The sequence below is a fragment of the Urocampus carinirostris genome, chromosome 9 (assembly GCF_059441175.1).
Source record: "Urocampus carinirostris isolate Australia breed hairy pipefish chromosome 9, RoL_Ucar_1.0, whole genome shotgun sequence".
NCBI lineage: Eukaryota > Metazoa > Chordata > Actinopteri > Syngnathiformes > Syngnathidae > Urocampus > Urocampus carinirostris.
The window spans coordinates 10,148,076-10,160,115 of NC_142357.1; the positions used below are offsets into that span (position 1 = coordinate 10,148,076).

At 36.1% G+C, this 12,040-nt stretch overlaps 1 protein-coding gene across 1 annotated transcript in view; it reads left to right on the top strand.

Annotated features, from left to right (window-relative positions):
• The window catches only part of myot (myotilin), a 32,506-nt gene that overhangs the window by 4,345 nt on the left and 16,121 nt on the right, over nucleotides 1-12,040 (top strand). Inside the window, exons 5-7 of the mRNA XM_088344496.1 lie at nucleotides 80-103; nucleotides 847-966; nucleotides 2,937-3,123. Of these exons, the coding sequence (XP_088200622.1) occupies nucleotides 80-103; nucleotides 847-966; nucleotides 2,937-3,123 (331 nt within the window). The remainder of the gene's footprint in view (nucleotides 1-79; nucleotides 104-846; nucleotides 967-2,936; nucleotides 3,124-12,040) is intronic.

Consider the following 12,040-nt stretch of genomic DNA (forward strand, 5'->3'; position numbering starts at 1 on the left):
ATAATACACCTACAGTGCAAAGCTGCACAGTTGAACAATGAATATTTCGCCCAAACTATTTTCTTTTTACTTTTTCCAGAGGCCAGTTCTGCATCAGTGCCTGGTGAGTAATGCTGAAGGACATATGGTAAAATACAAACTTACTTTAAAGGGTTCGGTAGTACTGTATGTATTGATCTGATTGAATCTTACCCATGGTCCAGTGACGTTCAGCCAGAGGAGGCTGAGGCTGTTCCTCACCTGTTGTGTCGGGGATTAAAAAATGTTTCAAATGGTTATATTTATTCATTAGCAAAGTTAGTTCTCATATAGCTCCACCATTTTTGTATTTTTCATTCAAAGTCCAAGCAAACAACAAAAAATGACTGGATTGTTTGACTTGCTATTAGTTTGGTAATACTTTCACTAATTCTATTGTTTGGGGCCAAGGTTTGTGCCAAATCAGGATCCTTTGTTTCACTATTGTCCTCTGCTAAGAGGCAAGAGAATTGTGTGCCATACTGTGCATCTGCAGACGCTCAACACAGTCATAAGTTTGATACTAACTATCCTAAATACAAGCTTTTCATACTTTCTAAATTTTATACTTCCATGATAACAGGCCGTGCCTCCCCTGACTGCACATCACTACTTCTTACAGAAAAGTGATCAGAGCAAAACACCACTTATGGTGAGAAATTGGTATTCTAAAATCGCCAAAAGCTCCAACATATTGTTTCAACTTATTTTGACTGTATTATATATTGCAGTATTTCTAAGCTTTAACTCAAAAACATCGATGTTGCTTGACGTGTCTAAAGGCAAATCACTTCAAAGCACAAATGTTTTTATGTTGCCTTATTACAGAGGACCTTTGTACGCTTGTGATAAGTGAAGCCTTCCCAGAAGATTCTGGTATCTTCAAGTGTGTCGCCCACAATTCCTTCGGCACGGACTCGAGCGCTGCCATACTGGATGTTTACAATGGTTTGTTTATATGCTGTGGTTATTTGTATTGCAGTGTTATCGTACATATTATAAATACAGTGCTGTAAAAATACATTTGTCCCCTTCCTGATTTCTGTTTTTTTGCATATTCATTACTCACAAAGGTTTTAGATCATCAAACCAAATGTAATACAACACAGAGACAACCAAAGGAAACACAAACTACAGTTTTTAAATGTTGATTCAATTAAGGCATACAAAAACCAAAACATATCCGGCCCTATGTGAAAAAGTAATTGTGCCCTGAGCCTAATAGCGAGTTGGCACCTTTGGTAGCAATAACAGAAATCAAACATTTACGATAATTGGTAATGAGTCAATCATACCGCTGTGGAGGAATTTTGGCGTGAGATTGAAGGCACAAACTGAAGGCCTGACCTCCTTCAGGATCTTCTGGTAAACACCAGAATTCATTCGTCAATCAAAGCATGTTGTCCTTGTCCTGAGGCAGCAAAGCAGACCCAGCTGAAAACTACTGCTGTCACAAAATAACCCAAAGAGTTGTCTCACATTTACCCCAAATAATTTTGATTATCCTCATGACATTTGGAGAAACATTCTCTGGACTGATGAGTCAAAAATTGAGCTCTTTGGAATGTGTACAACCTGTTACATCTGGTGTAAAAATGGCACAGCATTTGACAAAAAAAAAGAATAATGGTGGCAATCTAATGTTCAGAGGCTGCTTTGCTGCCTCAGTACCAGGACATCTTGCTGCAGTTGACTGAATGATAAATTCTGGCGTTAACCAGAAGATTGTGAAGGAGAACGTCCAGCCATCATTCCATGCCCTCAAACTCAAGCGTTCTTGGATCATGCATCAGGACAACAATCCAAAGCACACCAGCAAATCCACTTCTGAATGGCTCAAAATAAAACCAAAATGAAGGTTCTGGAGTGGCAGAGTCAAAGTCCAGATTTAAATCATAGTGAGATGCTGTGGTGTGACTTAAAAAAAACATTCCATTCACAATTTTGCAAAGAAAAATGGGCCCAAATTCCTCCACAGTGTTGTGAAAGACTCATTACCAATTATCGTAAATGTTTCATTCCTGTTATCGCTGCAGGTCCCGCGACTCGACTATTAGGTTCAATTACTTTTTCACATAGGGCCAGATAGGTATGGATTTTATTGTGCTTTAATAAATGAAATCAAGATTTCAAAACTCAATTTTATATTTCCTTGGGTTGTTTTGTGTGATGCCAAAATTGGTTTGATGAGACTCTTTGAGAGTGGTTAATATGGAAAAAACTGAAATCAGATAGATAGATAGATAGATAGATAGATACTTTATTCATCCCCGAAGGGAAATTCACTTTTCCAGCAGCATCCCTAAGCTGAGAACAATCGAAAATAACTGAGAACAATCGAAAAATAACACGGGAGCTGCTGGAGTGGCTGCCATTCGTGACGGCGCCGGAGAAACGATTCAATTTGAATCATGTACAAACAAACAAACAATTGAATCATGTACAAGAAACGATTCAATCTGAATCATGTACAAACAAACAAACAATTGAATCATGTACAACAAACAAACAAAATATTTATGTTTCAATAAGTGGAGTGTTAATAAAATGGGGGGAAAATAATTTCTGATACTGATATAACCAGGTAAAACTAATTTTAAGTTACCTGTCCAAATGAATGTTGTGCCATCTCACCTTTCCCACTCTCTCTGCTCGCTCCTGAAACTTTATCAAATAGTCCAAAATTTTACCTCATCTTCTCCGCTCACCTCGTCGTCCTCTTCTCCTTCCACTTCGCACTACAGAGACTTTTTAGCTGAGCCGTCTCTTATGACACCATCCCGTCTCTTATGACACCATCCCCTGATCTAGACCAAACTAATGCAAGCAAAAATGCAATGGCAAAGCAAAGCCACTGAGGAGGGCAGCAGAACATTTTTCTGTAGATGGCAAATTTATGTGCTCACCTAACCGTGTAGACCTTGAGAAGCAGCTGGAGATAGATGCAATTGACCAAGAAGAAGCGGAGGGCTTCGTAGAGTCGAACGAGGCAGAGTCCCAGCCTGGAAGTTCCCCTCTTCAACCTTGTGAAGACTACCCCAACTGCCATGTTAACCAACAAGACTGGCCTGCTGCCTCGCTAGAGGACGTCACAAGCGAACAAGGGTGAGTAGGTGAATCCCAAACCATCATTGGAAAGGCGATTCAGTTTCAATGCCAGGATGCCATTTTCATTTTGTCCAGTTTTAGTCAACTATAGAGTCTTTTTTTTCTTCCACGTCAACTTTTTTGTTTAGTTTGTGTCAAAGGGCCACTTTGTGTTATTTCACCAGTCGCTTTTCTTCTGCGTCAACTTTTTTGTTTGGTTTAAGTCAAAGGGCCACTTTGTGATATTTCACCAGTCGCTTTATTGTGTAGTGCAACCAAAAACAAATGCTACAAAGCACAAAGTGGAATACAAACTGCCCAAACTCTACAATTTTACACCTCTTTTCCTCACCTTGTCACACTTCTCCAGCATGTATGCATTGGGTTTTTTGGGGTCCTTGAGTGCCTGCAGCAGCAATATAGTGGACAAACATGACTCAAGTGTAGTAGAAAAGGTTGTTAATTTTGGTTAATAACTTTCCTGTGATTTTGGATTTTACTGTATTTTTTCGTTTTATATGTGTCTATTTTTATTTTTATTTTCTTTCGGAAGAACAACAAAAATGATGCATACATTGAGCAAAAAAATATCTGCCAGGAAATCTATAAGAAAATAAAAACTAGAATGAGGAAAATTACGAGCAAGATTTGTACTTTATTTGATTTTTTTTTTTTTTGTGCAATCTTAAACAGCTTCATCAAACAAAACAAGTTATTTAATAATAATTTCCAGCGGTACACCAGACAAAATCTCGCGATACACTGGTTGAAAACATTGTTTAGTTTATTTATTTATTTTGCTCGCTCTTGAATAAAACCTCGATTGCCCCAAAAACCTGGGGGGATAGAGATTAGTTGGTAGTTAGGTAGTTTAAGGCAGTGTTTTTCAACCACACTAGTGTTCCGTGAGACCCTGTCTAGTGTGCCGAAGGAATTTGCCCAATTGTATTATTTTATTATAGGTTTCAGGAAATTGCCCAATTTAATTATTACATCATTTTTTTCATTACTATTTAAATATAACATAAATTTCTTCCACTGTTCATCCAATTGTAACATTCATCTATACCAGTAGGTGGCAGCATTTTACTTGGTCTTTTTCTGCTCATGAGATACAGTAATACAAGTACAAATATTGGGTAATTTATTCAGTTTATGATGAAGCTCTTTAACATTGTCCAACAGAAAATAAGAAAAATAAATGGAATAAATTAAAAGTCTTACACATAATTTGAATATTACCTTGATATTTTACAAAAAGGCTGAAAAAAGTTAGAACGTAGTAAAACATGTTTTCTTCCACGAGCAAATCTTTTTTGCTCATTTCAAGTTATTTGTTATTTTCCTAGAAAAATAAGATAAAAATCATAAAAAACTTGAAGAATGGGTTAAAATATGATACAATCCTATATTACAGCAATATTATTAACCAGAATGAATAACTTATGGTGATCAAAACTTGTACCAGTACCATATGTATGTACCAGTAAATGTAAATATACTTTATTTACGACAGTCCTTTTGGTGTATCAAAGTGCTTATACTTATACTGTATACTGTCATTTAGGTAACACGCTAATATAAGTTACAAAACAACAACATGAAACTGGTACCGGCATTTCATCTTTAAACATTTTCCACGAACGGTGTTAATCGAGATTTGTTGTGCCTTTTGTCAAAAAATGTTGAAAAACACTGGTTTAAGGGATAATATCCGGGGGCGGAATACAACCACGAGAGGTCGCTGTAGCTCAGGTAGTCCCGAGAGTAGAAGTAATCTGTGGATACTGGTGAGACTCGCGAGCCTCTTATTGCCCTCAGTCGAACGAGCGAACTCGGCGTCACCTGGCTCTTGTTGCTTCCTGGCTGTGGACGTCAAGTATCGAAGGAAAACAACCACTTGACTATCTTGTCCACTTCGAACTTTAAGGTTAATAGCATTATTTAAGGTAGGACAAACATTTAAATGCTTTTTTTTCGAATGCTGTATCCTCCGCGACCGTAACCAGTTCGGTTTTACTACTATAGATAGTTTTTCTTAAATAATACCAGAAAAGGGCAAAAAAGGCTATACGTTTTGATTGAAACTCTTATTATTTTTTTTCAACTTGAATGACCAATTTGCCATGTTTGGTGCACACCTGTTGACGCACAACGCTAATTGATTACCGTACTACATTGAGTGATTTTTGTCATTCTGAAGTTCACATTTCAAATTATTATACCATCTTTTACCACAGGTAATTTTCGGTTATTTTCTTACTATTTATTCAAATCCGAACCGAGGACCCCCTTGTTGAGTGTTCAGTGTGCAGCCTGCATGCCAAGCGACTCAAATTGAAGCCAAGTGGGATCTCAGAATAAACGATGAGCTCATTTCAGGCTGGTAATATTTCTTTGCCTACATACTTTCCTCTATTTTCCAACCAAAACGTTTTGTGTCAAGGGTTTGTTGGATCATCTTGTTTCTAAAGCGGTTAAAAAAACGTTAGTGCTGTTGGATTTCCATGTAAGGAATATAGTGGCTCTCTACTTCAGTGTTTTTAACAAGTGTGCCACATGGAAATTTTGCAAAAAAAAAAAAGGCAATTTTTCAGTATCTTTGCTGTCTTTTAGTGGTTGGCTGAGTAATTAACACTCACCCGTAAAAGTAGGTGGCTGCAGATGACAATTTTTATATACTAATTATTTGCTAGTACAGTGAAAAATTAGTTAAATGTCTCATTTTTGATGGTAACATTTTTATAATTGCACTGCAACATAAGTAATGTAAAAACAGCTAACTACTTATTTCATTTTAATTTAAAAAAAACTGAGAAAAATCTAAAACCATTTTGTTCCAATGGCAGATGATTTTAGCTTATATGAAGTACTATTTATTTTATTTTTTTTTTTGAATTAAATGATGAAAATATAGTAACTCTTGAAATATCCCAAATTACAGCAACATTAACTTGAATTACTTTTTGAGCCGCGGTGGCCTCAAATGTTGGCTGCCCTGTTATTTCTCACTTTTTGTGATTTATTGTTTTATTTTCTGCTCCTATCTTCTGTGTTTTTCTTCCTGTTTAACAACTACACTTTGGATGACTTTCTATCCTATCGACGTGGGTTTTAGCACACAAAAATGCGTTTAAAATGATAATTCAACTTTAAAAACATGAAAATGGTGCTGGGATTATTTTTTAAATATGTTCGATGAACAGTTTGCTTCGAGATTTGATTTTAAAAGGTGTGCGTTAGGTTTAAAAAAAGGTACGAAACATTGCTTTACCTAACTACAAGTATGTTCACTCCGTCTAATTTATTAAACAGCTTTATATATATTGTAATTTTTTAAGTATTTGCAAAATATTTAAGAAATAGATAAATATAAATTGAAACCAATGAATATTTAATGTCCATGACACTGATAAAAGAACAGCTAAAATTTTTTGCCCCTTTTATTTCCTCATTTGATGTATTATCAGCTACCAAAATCATTCGCACTTTACCAGGGCAGTTTACTGCAAAAACTAAAGCCACATTTTCTATGAAAACAACAAATCGAAAAATAATTATGTTTTTAATTGAAAATATTGATTTATAAATGCGTTGTTACTCATATTAAACAGTTTTATTCATACCAAATTTGTACAATAACGTTATCAATAATCACTACTTTGTTGTCAGAACTTTTATTTAAGTGATAACCTTTGTCTAAGAAAAACTTTCAACCTAAAATGGCATTCTTAATGGCTACTAGGAAAAATGTTTCCAACTCTGAAAATTCTCTTTATTCTCTCTTGAAATATGATTTTTAATATTTGGCAGCTCTGTATTTAATGCACCAAACCTTTGTTCCCAAGAATGTTTTCAGCCAAAACTGACAAGGGTATTTTCAAGCAAAGGAAAAAAAAATGATATTTTGATTCCGAAATAACAATAGTGTGATGACGACACGTCCAAAATGGGGGAGCCATGCGAAGCTGGCTTTTACTCAGGGGAAAGTCGATAGCTGCTTATTTTTAATTTTGCTCACAAGAAGAAAGGAGGTGGAGAACACTGTTAGAACGGGAGTTTTGCCAAGCCTGTTATATCAACAAGACATTTTCTCAGAAGGTTTTGCGTCCATCGCTTCCTCATTGTTGGAGCCGCAAGCTGGATTTTGACTAATATTTACATGCTAACGATTCAGAATTAACTTACTACAGTAGAGCCGTTTTAATTTGTAAGAATCTACATTTTAGTCTTTTCGTCCCCAAAGTCGATTGGCTGGTGTTAAGTGCGGCAAGAGTTTATTTTACTCTTATTTGGCGAATATGCGATTCATATTTTGCACTGGAATGCGCTGACTTCATTTGTTACCTCCTCCCAGTTTTTTGCTCACCATTCAATGTAAAAGCAAAAATTCCACAAAAATGTGCACCTTTTAATTAAAGTGGGGGGAGCAAGACTGTGCAGTGTAGAGCGACTAGCTAGTTCCCATTATAAACGCCCACTTTACTCAAAGTACAATAAACATGGCTTGTGTTACTTTACCTTTTAAGCTAGTCAGTACAAAATAAGGATTTAATTCATTTTTATTAAATTATACGGTGTTTTGTTTGTTTTTTGGCCATGCATCTAAAATTTTTGATGTAATCTGATATTGCATTTAGAAATGGTTAAGTATTTTGTGTTGGGGGAAAACACATTTATAGTAATATATGAGGCATTTGCTATCATTCAGATATTGTGTTCACTTTTATAATCATTTTTCTTATTTTATGCCCACCAAAAATTAATAAATACAAATCATCAAAATAGGAGATATCTCCCAAAAGGGGAAGAATTCTTTCAGTGCAAAAGTCTTTGTAAATGTATGTTCTAAAAAGGTTTCAATATCAATGTAATAAATGCTGTATGCACATCACATACATGATACAGAAATAAGGTCATCATGTTTACAGCTTTGTTTTGATTTCAATTTGACATTGAGTTGGAGGTCCTTCGTGTACCTTCATTTGAGAACCAATATTATAGTAGATCATGAAAATGATCTGTATTTCTATATTAATCCCCTCCAAGTTGTAATCTTATCTTTAATGGGGAATACAACTTCCGTCCTTGGGGGGGCCCTCCTCCGATTTGCAACTCAGCTTTTGTTTCAGGTAGAGTTTTGGGCAAAAGTCAGACTTTAAGGGACACTTTTAGGTTCAATACTAATCTAAGTCTTATAGTTTGGACAGTTACAGCGTTAAAGATGACGTGATTTTGCAGGCTCGCTTCTATTTTTGAGGGTGACGCAGATGCCACGGCACAATGAGCAAAATTGTATTGTTCACTTTGCTGTTGTCAGTCACTAAGGGCGAAAAGGATACGATGTTCTAAGCCGTGCCATGCAGACCTTGTGTGCAAGCGTGCATTTATGTGTGTGTCAGCGACTAGTTGTGTGCCTGCACCTGCCAGCTGATGTCCAAATTCCTTGACCAATATAGCGTTGCCCACTTAATCTCTTTTTCTCCTTGCTCAGTTTGCAAGGCTTCAATCCAGTCAGAATGTACTGTGGAAAATTTTGAACTGCAATGCTAGGTACCGGTAATCTTAAACACTTTTATGAATTGTTTCAGGGTTTAAGATTTATAATTCAAAATGTAATAGGGGTGTGGGGTGGAATTACAACTCTCTTGTGGATCAGTCATCTTTTAAAGCAACAAATGGTGACCAAAAATTGGGTATACATTTTTGGTTTAAGCCAAATTGAACTCAAGACATTTCTGCTATTTGGAACAGAGGTTTTCGATACAATTGGAACGCACCCTGTCACTCTCAAATACCTCTATGCTTCACCAAAGTAAACAAAGTAAAACCCATTTTTAATGAAATTGGGACACCTGAATAAAAGCAGCCCGTTTGATAATTGTATCCCGTTTTTAATATTGGACACCTGAAAGGAGATTTGACAGGATATCAGATTTATTTTGATCATTATTCTTCACTGCTATTTGTTATTCTGACTAATGCATCATTGTTGCTCTAGGCAGATGGTTTTGAACAATGTAATGATTTAATATACTGCTGCAACAACGAATCGACTAAAGTTCATGATTAAAACCGTTTGCAACTAATAAGATCATCGGTTCGTTGTATATTGTGATTTTTGCGCCACTAAGAATGTTAAATGGGACTTTAACATTCATATGAACTCCGCACTCAGTTCACTTACTGTTGTGTTTCTGTCTCTAATTGATACATTTGTTTTTAATCAACTGATTGATTTGCCGACTCATAAAGATGGTGACACGCTAGACTTGGTTCTGACTCGAGGCGTTTCAACCTCAAACGTGACTGTGGTACCGTGTACTACCGTTATTTCTGATTATTATCTAGTTACATTTGAGGTGCTGGCTAAAATTTGTATTAAAGAAACTAAAGGAGTTAGCGGACGCAATGTAAGCACTGGCATAGTTTCTGAGCTCTCTGATATTCTTTCAGGAGTAGTTGCATCGTTTCCTTTAAATAAAGGCTCTATTGACTCACTCATGAATTAATTTAATGCTACCCTGGCTAGTGTCCTGGATTCCGTAGCGCCCCTACAGCTTAAATCAGGACCCAAAAGACGCACGCCCAAGCTTGAGGTTTTCCGTGTGACCGCTTGTTAAAGTATAAAGCAGTCCTTGCCTCTGCAAAATCGGCCTATTTTTCGACGGGTTGTGGCACAAGGAATGACCCCAAAATCCTTTTCAACACTGTAGCATCGCTAACAAGGCAACAGATTATCTCAGATAGTTCTACCCATTCAGCCCATAACTTTATGGTCCTCTTTAATAAGAAGATTCAACGCATACTGGAAGAGATTTCTAAAGACCATGTAAATACGCCACATATTAAAGGTCTGTAAATTATTGATGTGCGACATGGTGGCTGTCCAGGGATTTTTTTCCAATTTAGTGATCTGTCACTTGCCCTTTGAGACTCTTTGTGATTAAGGGCTATACAAATAAACTCGACTTAAATCAATGCAGAGAAGAGTGCACAAAGTTTCGTTGTGATGCTGGGAATTGTAGCACCGCTTTGGTCCGGCAGAGGACGCCAAGACAGTTTTTTTATAAAACAGCTGCTAAATTTTGTATATACTACATTTTGAACATTGCATCATTTACAAACAAAATTGACATGAAAGTTTCAACTTTGTAGTCACATTTCACATTTATTTATATAGCCTTTAATCACAAAAATGTCTCAAAGGACTGCACAGGATTATAATTACACAATTGCACAATTACCTGATCTTAAACCAGCAGTAGTGTGACTGTTTCATCATGAAGCAAAGTTGACCATTTTCAAGCAACAGACAGAAATACGGAGAAAAAAAATCGGAAAAATAATGACACGTTTAACTCTAAATTCCTGATTATGCATCATTTTCATATTTGCAATGTTCATCATATTCCAAAATGTAAGCCCCAAAACAAATTTGTTGACAACATTTTGAAAACTAGGCTTGCTTACATTTTTTTTTGTGGATGAAAAAAGATCTACACACATTGAAATGTATTGCTTTTTTAAAGTCCAAATTTAAAATGGTCTGCGGATAAGGCGGTAGGAAAAGGGTGTCTTACATATTTGCAGGTGTATAGCATACATTTCTATGCATTTAATCAAGTTAAATGACACACTTATTTTTACATGGTTTTATATCATAGAATATTTTGTTTTGTGCACTATCGTCTATCTGTCCCAAACTTCAATATTTGAATAAATTGGAGGGAAATTAGAAATCCGATTCATCGATTTAATCGAAAAAATAATCGACCCAATTCATTGATTATTAAATCGTTAGTTGAAGCCCTGATTTAATCATTACAGAACTAAAAGTTCAGCCGCGTGCAAGAAATACCAACACAAAACATGGAGATAGTGGCTCACAGGTGATTTCTCAACTCAGACATTTCAACATAAAAGTAAACGACGACCCTTTTGACCTCTAGAATCAACTTCCACCGAGAGAAAAGACTACAATCTGTTTTGCTACGGTTTTCAACCCATTGGGAAGCGTGCCATTTTGAATTAAGGACCTAGATTATAGGGCCAAAAAGTCCACATCTATGAAAAGCTCACCAAATTGAACACCGAAATCGCCCGAAAAGCACGTCAAATGGACTGCTAATTGTCAAGATTTTATTTTAAACAAACATAAGTCTCCCATATCAAACTTAAGCCCTGCTAATCATGTAGATTGAAGGCCTGGGGAAACTTGTGAAGAACTAAACACACCTGTTGGAATATCTTTTAATTTGTTTTACTTTTTATAATGCTATTTTGATCAAGGATGTGACTTATATTAATCGTCCAAATCTTAATAGAGACGTTTGGAATCTTCCCTTTTCGTAAATTAATAAACGGCAAAGCACCTGATTAAAACAAGAAAGGAAGATCATACCAAATCTACAGTGTAAGTTATAATTTACATTGTGATTTTGTGATAATGTAGTCTATTTAATGTAAATTAAGAAAGTAAAATGAAGATGAACATTTAATATCCAAGTAATAATGAACCTCACTTGTGCTTAACTATTCCAAAGACCTGTCCCTGTTTAGTTTATTAAGATAGCTTCTTTATAAACACGAACAAAAGCTGTACGGAAGTATGTAAACAAATTAAGGACAAGTTTAAAGGAGCTTGTTTTTTTTGGGGGGGGGATCTGAAGGTGATACCATGCGTGTGAGTGCAATGGGTCTAACGCGTTTCTTTGCTGATTACATTTGAACTGGTCTTCCAAGAAGACACAGATTACAGATGTCCAGCTTGACCTCGACCTGCGAGTACTGAATGCTCATTGGAGCGAAATTGGTCTGTGTGGTGTCGTGTAATACACTCCCCTTCCTGCGGTGTCGCTGTATACTAATGTGCAGCCTTGTGCTTGAGAACTACCGAGGAAGAAGTTAAGTAAACATTCTATGAATGTACCGT